Source organism: Mixophyes fleayi, chromosome 6 (genome assembly GCF_038048845.1).
Source record: "Mixophyes fleayi isolate aMixFle1 chromosome 6, aMixFle1.hap1, whole genome shotgun sequence".
Classification (NCBI taxonomy): domain Eukaryota; kingdom Metazoa; phylum Chordata; class Amphibia; order Anura; family Limnodynastidae; genus Mixophyes; species Mixophyes fleayi.
Genome location: NC_134407.1, coordinates 206864062 through 206885028, shown reverse-complemented (window position 1 = coordinate 206885028; position 20967 = coordinate 206864062). Strand labels below are relative to the sequence as shown.

Here is a 20967-nt window from a genome sequence, read left to right as displayed (position 1 = left end):
TGCGTGCAGTACCGGAGACTTAGGGTGAGTTTTGAGTGCACGTTTGAAGGAGCACCGAGTAGGAGAGAGATGGATGGAACGAGGGAGGTCGTTCCAGAGAAGGGGGGCTGCATGGGAAAAGTCTTGGATTCTGGAGTGGAAAGAGGTGATAAGAGTGGAGGAGAGGCGGCGGTCATTGGCCGAGCGCAGGGAGCGGGCAGGAGTGTGAATGGAGAGGAGGTTAGAGATATAAGGGGCAGTAGAGTTGGAGAGAGCCTTGTAAGTGGTGGTAAGGAGTGTGAAACCACCATTTATTTATATAGAGCCACTAATTCCGCAGCGCTGTACAGAGAACTCACTCACATCAGTCCCTGCCCCATTGGGGCTTACAGTCTAAATTTCCTAACACACACACAGACTAGGGTCAATTTGTTAGCAGCCAATTAACCTACCAGTATGTTTTTGGAGTGTGGGAGGAAACCGGATCACCCAGAGGAAACCCACGCAAACACGGGGAGAACATACAAACTCCTCCCAGATAAGGTCATGGTCGGGAATTGAACTCATGACCCCAGTGCTGTAAGGCAGAAGTGCTAACAACGTAGCCACCGTGCTGTCCATCCACATTACTCAAAACACACCAGTTTAAGATTCATAACAGTCCCCCAATGTAAAAATCATGGTTCGGTTTGTAGGTTATAGTTTTTGTTCAGATACTCACCTACAGAGAATATAGGACTTGATGGGTCTTCAGGAATAGCTTTTGCCAAAGCTTCTCCAGCTACCATAGCTGAAGGTTTGGACATCACACACAGCGCTAGGACATCAAGGGCAAGCTGATACCAGGTGGTCAGCAGATATTGATTATTTTCTGTAACAAGTTCAAAGATCAGTTAGTGAAATTCAAAGATATTTCAACTTACCTGAGACCAGTAGTTTGTTGAAATTAAACCACTCTGGGCACAACTTACACCACTATGGGCACAAATATTCTGGACATTGTTAATTGTGAAAAAAAAAAAAAATAAGTGCTGTAACCTATTGCCAACAGTCAAAGGTTTGCTTACATTGTCTAAACTGCGTTACTAGACACACAACACTTCCAATCTGAATGGTGACTAAGGATAATAGCACCTTTTTGAACACAGTTGACTATGCAATTTTTCATAAATACTGTGTTTTCAGAGAAGGAAATAGATGATAAGCCAAAAGATCATAGATTTGTGACTCTAATTTATTCCAAACATTTTCCTGTATACCTGAATGCTTTGTTTGACTTGGTACCTATGCTTATACTTTAAAAGCGTATATCCGTACTTTTATTTATTATGTTACCTTTTGGTGCTCTTACTTATGTATAACGTACATACATGCAGTCAGTTTTCAGATTGAACCATGCTGGTTAAAGAAACAGTTGAACAATGGAATTGCAGTAGATATGATATACTTTGAAATTGCAAATGCTTTTCATTCACTGTCTTTTGTATAATGTATTGGACTTTGAGAGGCTATTTGCACTTTTTTTGCTGACATGTTTAATACAAAATGTATAGGAAGAGGTCATAAGGACAATATTAAAATGTATTACACATATATTGGTTCAAATTCAGATGGTTGCGGACAAGATGTCGGAATTCCTGACTTGGCCTCAACCTGTATGACAGAAAGCCACATAGAGATCATCAGTTTTTAAAAATTGTGCTTTAGTGATTGTTCTCCTAACTGTTCTCACCAAGAAAGAAGACAACTTCAGCAAATGGCCTTCTGAAGACGCTTCTGCTTTCTTCTTTTAAAAAACTTAAAATGTGTAGCAATATTATAACACAATGAAACTGTTAAGAGTCATCCTTGCGGATTAATTTCTAAAACAAAATACTTCACTAAAGATAAGGAGTTTCTGACTTTAACAACGACAGTTAAGGAATGAACTTGAAGGACCATATTCTACTTGAAGGATCATCTTTCTTTTTACCATATACGCAGATCACAACAACCTGCAATACCTGGACGGCCCATCAGAACCAAACCAGTTCAACCACTTGTTGATTTTCTGCCACGGTTCCAAAAAGGTGAAAGTAGATGGCAATGACTTTAAATCACAGCAAGTCTCTAACACAAATGACCCATTTAGAATTCTTGCCTCTATGTACATCATCTCTATAATGTCCCCCCCAGGGAACATTTTGTCGTTAAAGAACTCCATGTTAAAATGCTGTCTTGGACCCACAATTTAAATTATACTGGACTTCCTGGATTAAAGAAGCCTTGGACATTATAATTCAAAGGTTTTGAAGGTGTTAGTGACTAGGTCTCTGGAAATACATTACTAAACAGAGTTCAGCATGTTCTGTACGTATGTGCACAAGGGAAGGTCTCTTGTCGGTCTTCTACAGTATCCCTTGTGCATATCTCAATGAACATCATCACTGATCTATTTGTTTCAAAAGGATTTTCCATCATAGGTCATCATTATTTTTAAAATGTCCCATTTTACCCCTATGGTTTGCCTTCTACCACTTTCTCACCTTGCCCACATTTTATCAAACATTTTTTTTTCCAGGCTGCCACTGGAAATCAACTCACATCATTACACTATAATTTGTGAAGTGTTTTCTATAAGAAATTTTGAATTAAATACAAATTTGCCCTAACCAAACGAGAGTGAAGTACTATAGCAATATCTGAAGTCCTGCTGTGGATGACCACTAGAGCACTATACAAAGTCGTACCACTTCTGCTCTGCTCTTCTGGAGTGGGCAGCAGAAGCCCATAGCAGTGATCTCTTGACTCCATTAATGGTTATGCCCATTAATGATCAAATCGATTTAAATGAGAATATCATTCGGAGAGTCCCACAGATTGTTCTGTCTCAGGCATCAGATCTTGTTGAACCATCCTGGCTATCTGTGATTTTTATTTTAGACTATAACACAACATGTAAAACCACTGTATAGCACCGTTTTTTGTTGCAAGAGTGTGTGTCACAGGGAGTGGGGGGAGTTGGGAGAGTTCCGCGAAAGAGCAAGGAGGAGAGATCTAGGTTAGAAGGATGTGAAAGTTCCACAAAAGAATGTTCTGGAGAGAAGAGTCAAAGGATAGATAGAGGAACATCTGAGGTTCTAGAGTTCTAGATAGAGAAAAGTCGAATGTTATGGCAGAAAATGTTCCGACTATGAGTTAATGATCGTATTCTGAGTCCATGAGAGCATGCTAGGAGAAGTCATTTGAGCTCTAGAGCCTGTAAATAAAGTTTAGGGGAAACATAAAATTAATTTACCAAAAACCACAGAGTTGAACGAGGTGAAGTAAAGCACACTTGTTAAATAGCAGGTGTTAGGTCTTGTGACAAGTGAGCATAGAATCACCCATTAAACCTGAGTAGAGATAGGATGATGAAGGAAAGAGACTGGATATCTACCATGTACAGTCAAGTGAAGGAAACTGTGAAACAATTAAAATGATCATCTCAAGACTGTGTAGTGACTTTGTGAATAAATGCATATTACTCTATTCACACCCAGAAGATGACAACACATTATTTACATCAAATGTGCATCACTTTACCTGCCTCACCTGTACTACACTTGTTTCATCTTTATCACATTAGCATATATGGGTGGACTCCTGTTTCCCAATTGACCCAATTGGGATGAGAGGGATTAAACTACAACAGGTTGTTTGACCTAAGGGAAGCACCAGGTGTAATGAAGGACATATTACCACAACACATCCATGCAAGCAGAGGTTACAACAGTGAGGATCCCACACTGATTTTATGCTTCAGGCTAATATTTTTGTTCCCTGTGACAATGAAATGGGTCAGAAATCTACACTGTGTTTTTTTTTTAAGTGGTTTAAGTTCTCAGGCATTTTTTTTTCAGCATTATCCTGTGACATAAGTGTGCTTTTTTTGCAGTTTGTGATATTTTATCAAAGACAAGAAACACGTGAGCAATCTATAATCAAGCTTGCCAACTTCTTTTTGCCCACCTTCGGGAGATCCCAGAGGGGTGATGAGGTGTAAGTACTGAGGGGGTGGGGCGTCATGAATTGCATCCTTGTGGCCCCACCCCCCAATGCAGGAGGCAGGGCTAAAATGACACAATTCCCGACAAATCGCATCATGGAGGTCCCCATCCCGCCCACTTCCCTAGGAGAAAGGTCTGCTCTACTGGGAGTCTGAGAGACCTACTCAGAATTCAAAAGTCTACTGTAAATTCTGGGAGCGTGGACAAGTATGATATAATCAGTAAGTGGGCCGCACCTGCTTGCAGCAGTCCATCAATAAGATATAAGGAATCTGATTTATTTAAAATAATTTTACCTTGTGTACAAATATTTTTACTTTAACTAGAAAAATGGAGGGTTCAGACACTAGAGCCCTTCCCCATTTCCAAGATGCCCTCTGTACAAGCACTCTGAAAATTTAGTTTTGCCTCTGTCTATAGAAATCAAAAGTAGACGGACTCTGTATCAATATTTGGTTCCATCCATTATGATTTGTACTGGAAAATAGGAAGTTGCAGTCACTAGTCCAACGTACAACTATCATCCATTTTTCAATTCTTCATACAAAAGTTACAGAAATTCGGGGCATTTATGTTAGGTGGGTTGCTATGTATGTATGTATGCATTAGAGGTCGCAATTGCAAAAAACAGCAGAATAATAGTGAGAAAAGATGAAAAGGCCCAAGAAAATACATTTGAGAGTTTCCCCAATAAAAGAAAAAATGTAAATTCTAAACTCACCAATACTCTCCAGCTCTTCTTGTGTCTTATTCTCTAGAATATGTACAAGGTCAATGGTTTCTCCAGAACCAGAAATTTCGGTGGGGTCGGAGCATGAAGAACGAAGAGCGAGGACATAAAGTGCAACTTTCCCCGAGGAGAAAGGTTGATCTACAAGGGTGCAGAGACATAAAATATCCATTAGCAGTGGTACATGTAGATATTCCTCGATAGACCAGTGAAGGGTGCTTTTAATGTATGAATTTTTTATATTACAAAAAAAATAGGTTAAAACAATAAATAAATTTATTTTAAAAAAACAGTAGCAAATGATTTATTTTACTAATTAATAAAGCATTTTTTTGCTCGGGTACCCCTGGCTAATGCCATCCTGAAATGATGTTAGTAATGATAAATTGGAGACCCTCTGCCGCAGCCATCCCCAGGAGGGGTGCTTTGAATTAGGCAGAAATCCTAAATATTGTAAAATATCCAATTTTCTCAGGGTTTAGTTCTTTTGTCCGTTTCATAAACAGACCCCTAAATACAGTCACAGGTTAATTTTGTGCCAGCCAATTAAATTATCAGAGTATATATCTGGAGTAAACCAAAGCAAACACATGGAAAGTATACAGATAAGATAAGATATGGCCATGGTTAAGAAACAAACTCATGACCCCAGCGCTGTGAGGCAGAAATGCTAACCACTGAGCCACTGTGCTGCCCACATTATCAGTCCATAAACTACTGGTATCCTATAGACTAAGATTCATCTGAACAAGCACCAGGTACATTCTTTGTAGTTTTAGAATAAGGCCAGGTACACACTTGAGAATTTGCAAACCAATCTGTTATCTACCACGATTGTACCTACGCCTGAAGGTCTGACCAGTCGAGTATTCATACAAAGACATTACACACAATTTACCTTCAGATCTATGCACTTCATCTGGTCTTATAGTCATTTAGACAATGACCGCACAATATGCATTCATTCATTTATTCCTGTCACACTGACTAACCGACTTGTTATAGCTATCCATAGGTCATAACGAATTTGGTTAGCTTCTGTGACTCTGAAACAAAATATTCAATCTCAGAACGAACCAACCAATTATTTCATCTACAGCACTCTCTACATTTAGTCATCAGGTTATGTTTATTGCCGGCATCGGTTGAAAAGACGATGACTCTGTAAACTCTTTGGAGATCGTAATCGTGAGGGCATACACACTGCATGATCAGAAGGTGGTTGGAATGAGATTATTAACCAGTACAACTACCCTATACTGACCAGAGACTTTTTTTTATCGCTACAAAAAAATTATTTAATTATATCTGTGATGTGTGAAGTTGACTGAGAATAATTTTTCATTTAAACTCTAACCAAGTAAATTTTATATTCCTTTATTGGTAAAGTTTCATACTGTAATCATTATATATACACATTACAGAGGAAAAACATTGTTGAAGTATATGGGGGAAATACACTATTTCATGAATCCGCCAAACTTTCATTCAATAAAATCATTAATTTACTGCAAACTTTAAATTAGCTACTATTTCTTAGTATTTGGAAATATATTAGGCTACATTTTTTACCCCAAGGAATATACACAGGACACGTGGTCACCCCCTAAGGTTAGAGGAGAGGAAATTCCACAACCAGCAAAGGAAGGGGTTCTTTACAGTAAGGGCAGTCAAGATATGGAATTCACTGCCAGGGAAGGTTGTGATGGCAGATTCAATAGATATGTTTAAGAAGGGGTTAGACAAATTTTTAGGGGAAAAGTGTATCCAGGGATACGACCGTTAATTACAATGAAGGAAAGTAGTGGATATAGGGTAAAAATAGGACTGCAATATTGTGTCTGGGGGGATTTTCACAATTGAAACAGATTGGTGGTTGCTTACTCTGGATCAATTTCAAATATAAGTGCAGGATCGCAGGAGATCCAAAATAGGTTGAACTTGATGGACTGGTGTCTTTTTTCAACCTCATCAACTATGTTACTATGTTACTATGTTACATAATGGCCCCATAAGCAATATTGTGATTTTTATTATTAATAATTTGTCCTGAATTCCTTAGAAGTGAAGTTTGTTTTCTGCTTATAAGTAAAGTGTGGTTTTTTTTGTAGGGATCTTCTATCAGGGGTGTCAGTGTTTTATTTAGTTATTATACTATATATTGTGTCAAGTGCACTAGGCTGACATGCACTGACTTGTGTTACATGCTGGGTGTGGTATGTAACAGGGTGTAGTATTTCCCAGCCAAACATGAAAGAAAGAACTGCAATAGAATAATAATGTTCCTTTTCAATATTTACAAACAGAAGAGAGAAGATAAAAGTGTTTTATTGTGGTGCACCAAACCAAACAGATTAGATTCTTTTGAGCAAAACTTATAATATTTAATGGAGCTCACGATAATGTGTTTTTATTTTCTCCCTGAAAATTCTAAATGTTTTGTTAAAAAAAAGATACAACTTTATTGTTTTAATTTTTATTAAATATATATTAAGTAAAATAAAATCTACATTTAAGCGAATATATTTAAATGTGTATAGTGTGGTGTATTAAAACCGCAAACTGTGGATAACCTCTTTATAATATATTATATTTATCTCAGTACAATATGATATGCCCCGCAGAATAAGAATTGATATGCATCAGTAGTGGTAATTTTCATACACGTTTTATACACTGACCTCTAATTCAGAAATGTAGGCCCTGATTTTGAGTTAGGAGCAAGGCAAAGAAAAGGAGCAACTTTGCAACTGGACAAACTATGTAACAATGCGAGGGGTACAAATTGACTTATTTTTTTTGCACACAAAGAAAATATTGGCTGTTTTTTCATATAGCACACAAATAGTGGATAGCTTTTTTTAAAAAAAACTGAAATTAAAGTTGATCTATGACATGGCGTATCCCAACTATAAATCTGTCCCGACATTTTAAATTATTTACCTCCCCCTCTATTGCAACATGGTTTTGCCAAGGTGCAAATTTGCTCCTTTTCTTTGCTTTGCTCCTAACTCAAAATCAGGTCCTTAGCGTGGATCAGTAGTATTAATAATTTTATAAACGGACTGCTAATTCATAGATTTGCAGCTATCTATACCAATAAAAGTATTCTCCAAAAGTGGTACCAATATCACATATGTAATAACCTTATTATCAAAATATATTAGACATATCAATATATCACAACATTAGATGAAACAGGGACGGAGAGAAAAGTGTTAATGTAAAAGGTATCCACACCAATCACTCTGATATACCTCTATCTTTATATATAGATCTTTATATATAGATAACTTATGGAGTCATAACATCTGAGTATAACATCAGAATATAACCTAGCTCTCCAGGGGGAATTTAATTCACTCACAACATCGTTATTTATTTTATCCAGTTCTGTTAATGGAGACTATTAAATGTATGTAACTTCTTTCCTGCTACTATATAATTTGTAGCTCACAACTGATTAAATACATTCTAAAACGGATGATTGAAGAGTAGCATTAATCATCTGATTTAGAGAATCACTATGCATATCAAATAACCAATTTATCGTAATGGCACAATCAGTTAGAAGTTAGTGCATGTGCATGACCTCATTGTATCCTCATACAAATAGTGACTCATGCTTGTCTTACAACACTCAACCCATGGTTTAAGAACTTAGCTGATTGCAGTGTGATCAGTCAATTACTATTTATACCATTCAGCTTATCTACCATAATGCAAGGTATTTTTACTGTCACATTCAATACCTATACGGAGAGATTAAACTACAGTCCGTCACCACCCGTTACAGAGCTGTATAACTTTGTTTAGATATCTATACCCAATTATCAGAAGAATGAACTACTCTGCCACTCGCAGTATACAACAGCTAATTGATTAATCCTAGTTTCTGACTACTAACCCTACTTGCCATATTACCCTACACATTTAAAGGTGTTCTCCTCCTAAAAAACAAAAATTAATAATGTATGACAATGGCAAAACTGTATGAATTATCCTCATTGCCCACAGTCAGTCTATTGCTTTTTGTTTTGTTAAAGTTGTATATATAATAAAAATAACATTTATTGTCAGCAACCTGATTTGCAATATTATTATATATTATTGTTATAATACATAATTATTATTTTGAGGAATTGCTGGTAAAATACTGTTGATTGTGCAGCCGTGATTGTGACTTGGAAGATGTGGGAGGAAATGCGCTGCAACCACTGATATTCATAATAAGTATTGAGTGCCAACAGTTATAAAGTACTCAAACTAGGAAAGGCAGGGTATTGTGAAATTGGTACTTGTCTGATCCCAGTTGTGCTAGGTTGTTTCTCCATTGAGTATGTTGACAATCACGTGTTATTGTTCAGTGGTACTCAGTGACGTAGAGTTGAGGGGACATACCTGTTGAAACCGTCCACGGCCAATAAGAGATGGCCAATCGTGTGCTGCCTAAGGAATGGCCGGTTGTTGCGGCAAGGTATATTATGCATAATAAATATGGTGCGTACGCAACGGCGTACTGCGACAAATGGGTCAAGATGACCCTGGAGTGTGTGAGACCTTTCCCAAACATCGGTAATTTCGAGTTAGAGGTGTTGAATAATGTTAGAGATAAGGTACGGTTGATTAAATCAACAAAAGTGAGAATTGAAAATGATGACTGTTTAAAACTGTGGCAAGTTCAAAGGGGCATGTAGCAGGATAGCATGCAAAGCGAAAAGGTAGCGCAGCGAAATGAAGTGAGCGCAAGCTGAAAAGTTTAAACCAAATTAAAAAAACTTATATAGATCAAATTTGTATTTTAAGTTAAAAAAAAAAATTGTGTCTTAAACATAATTGCGTGTTCAAATTTTTGGCAGTATGCGTCCGCCAATAACCTTGTGCTCCACAGACCAGAGCAGAGGGGAGGAGCAGTGCATGGCTCAGCCCCAAAACTATGGTTGACCATGAGGAAGTTGGGACATCTGGGTAAAGTACACAAAGCAAGGCTACAAGTAAAGAGGTGACAACAGTAATTACAATAGTGAATATTACAAAAATTGTAAATGCTAAAATATGTATAATCAACTCATGCGAGTTGTAACTTAGAGGTAAATTATCGTTTAGAAATATGGCAACATCATGAAATTGAAAACAAAATATAGTTGCACCAGCTTTTAGCGCGTAAGGATTATTTACAAGTTATTGGACAATGCTTAATGTTAAACTGTTTATAAAACAGATTGTAGGGGAACTGTCATTATCAAATGTTCTAAATGGAAAATCCATATATATAGTATGCGTGTCCTGGGAAAATGATATTAGTGTAATGTGTAATGGAATAAAGTGTATTATTAATTCTCATACTTTCTCTCTATTATATATAAGTTTGTTTTCACAGGTCAGCTGCAGAAATCTTTTTTTGGTTGTTTGCTTTTTCTCCTCCCCAATAGATATTAGGGGGAAAAAATGGGGGGTTTGAAAAGTTGTGATAAGAAGATGCTAAAATCTGCGATTTTTGGACGAATGACAAGACTCCATCTTACCTTGCCAAAGATTGACATCATTATGTCACAACAATGAAAGAAAATATTCTCTTAGACGTTTTTGACAGGGATAAGACATAGCTTAATTAGGAGTTGTTCAAATCTGTGTTTCACTATCCAGAGGTGTCAAAGATATTTTATTTTGGATGAAGACAATTTATTTTAGCATGATAATATTCACATTGTTTTATCTTATTTTGGTATTTCATTTATATTTGATGTGGTTTTGTGTCATATGTTATATTATTTAATCCTTGCGTGTGAGCTGATGAAAAGGATATGAACAGGAATGAAGGAGTTAATTCAAAAAACAGATGTTTCGATTCAAGAGATTTTGAACAAAGACTTGTACAGACTTCTTCAATTTCTCCATTGCATCCAGGAGACTTATAAGGATCAGGACATGCCTATATACCTTCTCAGCCAATTGTAATATGAAATTTGTAAATTGAAGCACAACCTACTTTTGTTGGAACAAAAAGTATGTGTTTGGTCTGTTGTAGATCAGAGTTTTCAGCATTGAAAATGAGCGCAAGCTTATTCTTTTGTAAATAAATAAAGATATAATTTTATTCTTAAATTCTCTTTTGCTGAAAGAATTATTTTATTAATTTAATAGAGGTTATCCTGGTGTCAGAAGCAAAATAAGGCAGATGTTTTTGTTTTATCTCTGCATAGTGGAATGAGTTTGAAGACATTTTGTCTCTTCTCCTATAGTCAAAGATTACAGTGAATTGTAAAAATGTATCTGTATTAACACAACTACTTTCAAAATTGTATTATATGTATATCTTTGAGTCAACAATAGTCAACAAAATGCACACGGACACATTCTGGACGATCTATATTTGTATTATAAGTTATTGAGTACATATCTGATTGCATCTTTGTCACTTGTGGTATTGCACACACAGATTACTGTCTTAGAATTTCTCATCATATATGTAGGGTGTGGGATTTGTGAAAACGTATGTGTATAGTACAGTATATTTTTATAGTCTAGTGGTATATATATATATATTAAGTAAAGGATTAATAATGTAGACCTGATCAGGAAAATGTTTTGCTGTATAATAGATTTAGAAAATGTTAAGTAGGTTGTCATATCTTGATGTTCTATTACAAATTAATTCAGAAGGTTATCATTATGACTTTACATTATGTGATTACATTCGGATTTATACTGGTCATTATATAGCATAGTACTGGATATAGATTATATATATATATATATATATATATATATTGTGAATAGTGTAAATTAGGCGAGGGATAGAAGTAAGATTGTTTACAAGGGTTAAAGTTAGTTTATTGTTTTATTACCTTAAGAAAAGTGTATTGATTTCATTGCTTTAAGAAAGATAGCATGCACCTTAGTTTAATGAAGGACAAGGGAATTATGATCAATTATTGACTATATATATTAGGTACTGACGTTAGAATTGAGCAAAGTAATGACTGAGCCAAGCTTGGTGTGGCCAGAGGGTTATCTTTTGGTTTTGCAGAGCATCCTAATCACTTTCAGACCTTTATCTAATTTTTCTTTTTTTTTTAAACATTTTTGTTTGGGGAAACAGCCACATGTAATGACATTTGAACTGTAACAATGAGTGACTGTCAAATATTTGATTATCATAAGTCTAACAACTGAAAAAAAAGTAAAAAAAACAAAAGGAGTTTGAAGATCCTCTCACCAGACTTGTGAAACACTGACTGTTACAAGTAGAAATTTTCTGTGTTCTGTGTGTGTAATAAAGCAATGGGAAGGGTATTACTAGGTGTTGAAGACCGCTACCACATTACTGAAGGTTGTGAAAAGAGACACTTGGATCCACTCTACCATTTGTAAGAAGAACACCAAGCCATCAAAAGACCAAGCAGAAAAGGGAGAAATACTTCCACAGCTTGAGAATGTGTTCCAGGAAGTGAAAGATTGATTGGTGCAAGAAGAACGAATCAGCGAAGAAGAATGAGCCGTACATGGTGGCCACCACGTGTTTGTTTTTCTCCTCATTGATTTCTATATGTTCCAGCATCATCTATTTTCAACTACAGAATGGGGGTTTTGAGAGAGATTCTGAAAATGCTGTTAAGGTTTTAAAAAGGTAACAAGTGAAGTCCAGTTCATTTCTTTGTTCAATCCACAAATTTAAAAGCAATTCATTAGTTTAGAGATTAGATTTGGGATATATTGAGCAAATCTCACTGGTTGAACAGATGAACAAAATAAGAATAGATCAAAGAGAAAATATGGCTGCATTGGGAAACTTTTGGTGGTTCTAACTGATCTGTTTGTGAAATATGTAGTAATATAAAAAAAAAATGGAAATGGATAGAATAATCAATGGTAAAATACATAGTAGTAGAAACATCTGTTACAGGGAAAGGGTCATACTTAGGTTAGGACAACTTGAGTTAAGCACTACATGGTCAAAACAAGGGAAGAATTTTTTATTATTATTATTATTATTATTTTTAATAATACACTTTTTAAAATTATTGTAGTTTCGGGTTGTACAAGAGAGAGGACTGTTAAAGTTGTATATATAATAATAATAATAATAACATTTATTGTCAGCAACTTGATTTGCAATATTATTATATATTATTGTTATAATACATATTAATATATTGAGGAATTGCTGGTAAAATACTGTGAAAAGGCTAGGAACTATATCTTGTGCAAATATCTCTTCTAAGAAAGTAGATCCGTGAAGTTAATGCTGATGCATTGTGACCTCTGTGATGGCATCATTTTGTAAACACACCCACCATTGTAAAAGTTTTTAAATTGGCCTGCAGCCAACTGAGACTCCCTGACTGCCAACAAATCATGAGTCTTCAGGCTGTATGGGAAATGAACCATGTCTTTGGTAACTATGTAACTTAAGATCTAAAAATGATGTAAATCTCTTTTTATTGCTAAAATCTATAATTGGACTGGACAATATTGATTTATTCTGGAAATTAATTATTTGGGAGAAAACGCAAATTAAAGCATTTTTATGGTAAGTGAACAAAATCACTGCATGAAATCTGCAGTGATACTCTCCAATACTTTAATCAGCACTAAAATGGTTACAGCAAAATACATTTCAAGACTATTACCTAGTTATGTGCAATGCCTCACACAAACACACCACTCTTACACAACTGTGTACAGCTGCAAGGAACGTGTATGTCGCAAAACATTTTGTTAGGTTAAACAGATGCAGGATAAACTACAATATGGTAGATAAATGAGAACATTTAAAAATATTTGAATAATGTTGGGCACAATTCAGTACCACTGAATATTGCAATTTGTTCCACTAAATTCAGCATTTTATATATTCAGTGTTTTTATTCTCTTATGTATTTAGCTACAGCATATGTTGCTACATATGGTGTTTATTATACAACCTGCTGTATCCTGAACCTGTAAAAGCAAAGTAACCAAATGCCTGTTATGATAGAGAAATACAATAAAACTAAATAAAGTAAATAGCTTTGTCACAAATTAAATTTTTCATTTTAAACAATATATGAAATATTTCCTGATATGTTGTTTAAATAAAATATAATGGAAACTGACAGTGTTCCATTAAAATTGTTCATGGAAAATCAGAACAGAGCAGAAGAAATTGACTCACTTTGACAGACTTTGTTAACTGCGTCTTCTCTGAGCTGTTTTATCAGCAAGCCTTGGGCAGTGGGGTCACTGACCTTTCCCAAATTCAATGCCAACAGAATACTGGGGTCTGGAGTAACACACGGTCCCACACTTCTTGCCATGCTCAGTGTCAGAGCTGTGACAGAAGACTTCTGCGTGTCTGGAACAGCTGGAGGAAGAAGAGAAGACCTATTAGATGGCTTTGCACTGAGGTCACAGATCGCTCAATCCCACCACCCATCCTCAGGTGCCCTAGTGCCTCTTCACTCACAGCAGACGGCATCACTCTTGTAGGAACGGCTGAGGCTCAGCAGCCCAACGCATAAGATGAGTAGCTTCATCCTGACAGAGTCTTGAACTAATTACACGCTCCTTCTTCCTCCCATTAATAGCTAGCTATGTTTGGCAATCATCCATATGTTGAGCCTCCTATCCTAGTTCTCTGTTTACAAGCTCTTTCTTAACCTAGCATTGTGAAAATTGGCTGCAATGTGACATACATATTCACTCATTAGAGGATTACACAGTGCAAGGCACGTGTATGGTCGGTCAGGTTCCAACGGGAGGAGTGAAGATTTTGCAATCTTTTAATGCAGAGAATACAGTAAACTGGAGCTGAACAGAAAAATAAACACTTGTTTTCAAATGTAGTGAAACAGTACTCCACAGAGACTGCTCTGACCAAGGTTGTCAATAATTTGATCACAAACTAAAGGTCATTACTCTCTTCTAATTCTCCTGGATCTCTGTGCTGCATTTAACACTGTTGACCACTCTCTCCTCATACAGATGCTACAATACCTAGGTCTTCAGGACACTGTCCTAGCCTGGTTCTCATCCTTCCTATCTAATCACTCTTTCAGTGTTAATTTCACTGGATCCACCTCCGCTCCGCCTCCTTTATCAGTTGGAGTACCACAAGGCACTGCTCTTGCACATAGGCCCACTAAATTCATAAAATAACTTTTAGGAGGAGTTGGCAAAATCTGAAGAGATGCACTGTACAAAGCCATTTCCAATTATACATATAGGGTGAGATCTGAAGACAGCCAAAATGCATGTCCTTTTGTAAGTGAAAATGGCTGTTCGGTAACTTACCCCTAGACAAAATGCTGGTCCATTTGAATGGTTGCAAGAGGAAATGGGAAATTAACTTGTGCCCTCATCCAGAGGAGACCATCAGAGTGTGGCCTCCAGTTCCATATCTACATGAATTAAGGAGAATGCGTACAAGATCTACCATAGATGGTCTCGTATGCCTGATAGACTCACTAAAATGTATCCGACTGCCTGCCCTGCTTGTTGGCGGGCATGTGGTCATAGAGATACCCTCTTACATATCTGGTGGTCGTGCCCTATCATTTCCTCCTTCTGGGATAAATTTGCTGGCCTCATGTCCTCCCTTCTGCAATGCCCTATCAGGAAGCACCCTTGATCCTTCCTCTTCTGCTATTCTATACAAGACGCCGATGTCCACTCGGCAAAACTGGCCTTGCGTGTCTTGGTGGCTGCTAGGTGCTTGATAGCTAAACTGTGGAAACGCGCAGAACCTCCACGCATCTCTTCTCTAAAATCCTATATATGGTTCATTGCTAACATGGAGAAAGTCATCTTCCATCTACGAGATAAAGAAGATAAGTTTGTGCTTCCTGGTTATATCTGTAATGCTCCCTGCCCACCACCCTCTGAGTTTCTTCTTCCCTACCTACCATCTCTGCTCACCGCTCTCCTGCACTCTGAGTCATTACCTTTGCTTCTCCTCCACCTCTGAGACTCCTTCTCTCCATGGTTCACCCCCATCCCATCCACTAGCCTCTTAAATATACTGATATTGATTGATACTGTACAATTTTTTCTCAGCATGCCTTACTACACATAGCAATTTTTGTATTGTGACAGTGTTTGGTTTTTCTTTCCCTGGTTTTTCTTTCCCTGTTATCTCTTCCATGCTGATATAATAAAATTTTGAGTTAAAAAAAATACATTTGGGCTTCTAGACTTGGACTTCCAGTTCCACTTGTTCAAAAAAATAATAATAATAATAATAATAATAATAATAATAATAATAATAATAATAAACAAAAAAAAACTAAATGTAAAATAATTTCTAATAAAATAAATTGTATTGCATTCTAATTAGAATAAAATGCTTTATTTAAATAAAGCATTTTTTCCCATGCTACCCTGAGATAACACAGCAGTAATCTATTCTGGCAAAAAACACAGGGGCAACACTTATTATTTCATGATGTGCACACTATTTATAGTGCACACTTGGGCCACTACAAGAGCCTGCAATCACTTTCACCAATGTGCATGCTAGTATTTGTAATGATAAGTAAATTATTATTGCTCCCGTTTGCAATGAAATCATATACTAATTTGGCCTCCCGAATATATTCATGCAATAATTTTGCCCCCCATTCATTCATTATTAATTATTGATCAATAAATAATAATTGCCCTTATAATTAATAAGTATATTTTGCCTCCACTTATGTGCAGAATGTCCAGATAACTCTCACAACCATCTAGTTTTTTCCAGGGTGGTTTTTCCAACAGCTTGTTGAACCGCAGGTCATCATCATCAACATTTATTTATATAGCGCCAGCAAATTCCATAGCACTTTACAATTGAGGACAAACACAGTAATAAATAATACTGGGTAAAACAGACAAAGAGGTAAGGGAGCCCTGCTCGCAAACATACAATCTATTGGTCAATGGTAGTCAGATACATGAGGCTAAATCTACATACTACATATTGGTTCAGTAAGATTCCAAAGTTAAAAGGTGATTTGTATGCTATGTGATCCAGTCACAAACAAGTGAATAAAATCATTTGAAAAGGTGCAGCCATGGCAATTAAGACCACTGTGTATGTAAGAACAAAAGAAAATATAGTTCGGCACTCTAAAGCAAACAATATATAAATCTCTATGTGTCTGCAAACAATAAGCATAGTGATTTATATATTTGCTTTAGAGCGCAGGACTATATTTTCTTTTGTTTTTTTCAAACTGCCTACTGCCAAGCCAAAATTGATATGTGACTGTACAATAGAACCCCATTAAGCCCTTTTCACCATTGCAATATGGCTGGACCAATATGCAATCTGTGGCACTTGACCTCATGTGTGAAATTCCTTTTTTTCGATAGATTATAAGCTTGAAAGCAGAGCCTTCTTATCTCTTTATCTATTAACACCCAGGGGTAAATGTATTAAGCTCTGGGTTCTTCAACACCCGCGAGTTCGTCGTCTTCAGCGCTTAAATTTAAAGCGGCGCTGCCTTGTAAAGGGAAACTTACGATAAGCTTAACAGACCCTCTGAAATACTTCCAAGTGTCCCTTTTTTTAATATGTGGCATGCAAACCTGACATTTTGCTTTTCTGGCCACTATTGACGTGAAGACATTATATTATGTCATTGTCATCTAACTAAATCTGTTATGTAATTATTTATAGAATCTTATATTACAATGAAACGGAGTGGAATGAATTTGAAGAAATATTCCTCACAGATCTTAATATCTAGCAAATCTTTGCTTTCTGAAGCTTTTATATGTATATTTGTGAATTTTGCTATTTTTCATACATATAATTAACTTTATTAATATTATTGTTTGCATTTGTAAATTATGATATTGGATAAAACAAATGTAAAAACAAGGAGACAATGAAAAATGAAAGTTCATAGGTATGTGACAAAATCACCGACTGGGGGACGAGGTTATAAATATAGTCTTGTCAAGCTCTGTTAAAAGCCAGCGTTATTGCAAAGCTTGATGGGTTTTTATAGTAAGAGTGTAGGAATTTGTGAGATCTGATCCAGCTGGCTAGCCAAGTGCAGGAAAAGATAAATGGACGGCTAAAATAACTTATTTATTCAGCAAGCAGAGAGAGCTTGGCTTGAAAAACTATGTATTGCTCAATTACTGAGATAGCATATGTTAATTATTAATGTGTATAATGCATGTCATAGCTATAATATGCATATGCAACAGTTGGCTATATGTGTTGATGGGAAAACAACCTGATTGACACAATATTGACTCTTTGTGGTTACTATTGTATTAATTAAGTAGTACATTATATTTATCATCAACATCAACAGCATTTATTTATATAGCGCTAGATTCCGTAGAGCTTTACAATTGGGAACAAACAGTAATAAAATAATACTGGGTAATACATACAGAGAGATAAGAGGGCCCTGCTCACAAGCTTACAATCTATGGGACAATGGTCTGATACACAATGGTAAGTGCTACATCATATTGAATATTTGTCAAGCTTGAATGCAAGGATTACAAAGTATTTAGTGGGCTGTATGATCAGTCACACAACTATGTTGGTCAGAGGGTTGTTGTCTTGTGTTAGCTGTGTAGAGGGTGGTAATAGGGTACTCTAGGGAGATTAAGAGGGTGGTAGAGGAATATTATAAGCTTGTCTGAAGAGGTGGGTTTTCAGAGAATGCTTGAATGTTTGAAGACTAGAGGATAGTCTGGTGGTGCGAGGTAAGGAATTCCATAAAGTGGGTGCAGCCCGAAAAAAAGTCCTGTAATCGCGAATGGGAGGAAGTGATGAGAGTGGAAGAGAGACGCAGATCTTGTGCAGAACGGAGGTGTCGAGTTGGGAGATATTTTCATACAAGTGTTGGTGTTGATGGTCTTGTATGTTTATAGAAGAATTTTATATTGGATTAATTGAAAAACAGGCAATTTGTGTATCATCCGCATAGAGATGATAATGAAATCCAAAGGAGCTTATTAGTTTTCCAAGAGAAGTGGTGTAGATAGAGAATTGCAGAGGACCAAGCACTGAGCCTTGTGGTACTCCAACTGATAAACCGATATGGGAAGTGGAGTGGAGGTTGTTCCAGAGAAATTAACACTGAAAGAGCGATTAGATAGGTAGGATGAGAACCAGGATAGGACAGTGTCTTAAAGACATAGAGATTGTAGTGTCTGTATAAGGAGAGAGTGGTCTACAGTGTCAAATGCAGCAGAGAGATCCAGGAGAATTAGAAGAGAGTAATCACCTTTAGTTTTAGCGGTGATCAAATCATTGACAACCTTGGTTGGCGCAGATCAAATAGGCTGTTTGCAGAAAGGAAACGTGTGAGGCGAGTGTAGGCAATTTTCTAGAGAAGTTTGGGGGAGAGGCATGGGAGCTGAGAGATGGGGCGGTAATTTGTACTTATATTTTAGTGAGGTAAATAAGTGTGTCTATCTCTGTACTTTTCAGAAGTCAGCTTGAGGATGTCAAAAGTTGACATGGTCTGAATAGATTCTAAGTGACAACTGGACAGACTTTGTGTTTATGTTTAAGAAGGTCAAGCAGAAAAAGGTGAAGTGGTATTTACTATGCCACCACATATGCTTTAAACAATGTTGCATAGAAACATAGAATTTGACAGCAGATAATTAATTTATTAACCTATGGTAACCTTAAACCTTATATGATCCCTTATTCTTTATAAAGATATTCTTATGTCTATCCCAAGAATGTTTAAACTGCTCTACTGTATTAGCCTCTGCCACATCTGATGGGAGGTTATTCCACTTATCCACTACCTTTTCTGTAAAGTAGTTTTTCCTCAGATTTCCTCTGAACCTACTTCCCCCAGTGTCAGTACATGTCCTCGTGTTCTAATACTTCTCTTCCCCCCAGTATCAGTGCATGTCATCGTGTTCTAGTACTTCTCTTCCTTTGAATAATGTTTCCCTCATGTACCTTGTTCAAACCCTTCATATATTTGAAAGTTTCTTTCATGTCCCCGCTTTTCCTTCTCTGCTTCAAACTATACATATACAGTTCTTTTAGTCTTTCCAGGTACGTTTTGTGCTGTAGGTCATGCACCATTTTAGTTGTCCTCCTTTGTACAGTTTCTAATGTATTTATATCCTTCTGGAGATATGGCCTCCAAAACTGAACACAGTATTCTAGATGAGGCCGTACCAATGACTTATACAGTGGCATTATTACTTCTTTCTGCTACTGATTCCTCTCCCTATGCAACCAAGAATCTGACTTGCCTTCATCATTGCATTGTTTTATTGCTTACCTGCCTTTAAGTCATCTGAAATAGGGACTCCTAGATCCCTTTCCTCCTCAGTAACTTTCATTATAGTGTCTTTAATACTATATTTAGCCTTCGGGTCTTTGAGACCCAAGTGCATGATTTTGCATTTTTTGGCATTAAACTGTAGTTGCCACTCTCTTGACCATTCCTCTAGTCTACCTAGATCATCAATCAGTTGTTTTACCCCTCTTGGTATGTCTACCCCATTGCATATCTTTGTGTCATCTGCAAAGAGGCCTACATTACCCTCAATACCATTTGCAATGTCTCCAATAAAGATATTAAAAAGCAATCCAAATACAGATCCTTGGGGTACTCCACTGGTAACCTTTCCCTCCTGTGAATGTACTCCATTACTATAACTCTCTTCTGTTATCTATCCTGCAACCAAGAACTTATCCATTCCACCATCTTTGAATCCAATCCCAAGCTTTCAAGTTTATTTAACAGTCTGTGATATGGGCCAGTGTCAAAAGCATTACTAAAATCTAGATAAGCTACATCTACAGCTCTTCCTTGATCTATTACGTTAGTCACCCAGAGCTCCCCCCCCCCCCCCCCCCCAGTAAATCCATGCTGTTCGGGATCCTGTAAGTTACTGGATTTGAGATATTCTACTACTCTTTCTTTTAAGAGTGTTTCCATCAGTTTCCCTACTACTGATGGGCTCACTGGTCTGTATTTGTTGACCTCTTCCTTGCTTCCACTTTTGTGCCATTCCCTCTTTTCCAGTCCTCTGGAATTACTTCTGTAGCTAGTGACTGATTGAATAATTCTGTTAATGGTGTTACCAGCCCCCCTTTAAGCTCTATTAGTATCCTTGGATGTATCCCATCTGGCCCCATTGATTTATCCACTTTCAGTTTTGAGAGCTCTGTTAGGACCTTCTCCTCTGTAAATGTACTTGTATCTACCTCATTTTTATGAGTATATTTGCATCTTAAGTGTGGTCCCTTCCCCGCTCTTT

General features: G+C 36.8%; 1 protein-coding gene across 1 annotated transcript in view; it reads right to left on the bottom strand.

Annotated features, from left to right (window-relative positions):
* Positions 1-14291, bottom strand: part of LOC142095258 (cobalamin binding intrinsic factor-like) — a 33384-nt gene extending 19093 nt beyond the window's left edge. Inside the window, exons 1-4 of the mRNA XM_075178182.1 lie at positions 14186-14291; positions 13895-14083; positions 4729-4878; positions 701-850 (exon numbers count right to left, since the gene is read on the bottom strand). Coding sequence (XP_075034283.1) covers positions 701-850; positions 4729-4878; positions 13895-14083; positions 14186-14255 — 559 coding nt within the window. The 5' untranslated portion in view covers positions 14256-14291. The remainder of the gene's footprint in view (positions 1-700; positions 851-4728; positions 4879-13894; positions 14084-14185) is intronic.
* Positions 14292-20967: the final 6676 nt, after the last annotated feature.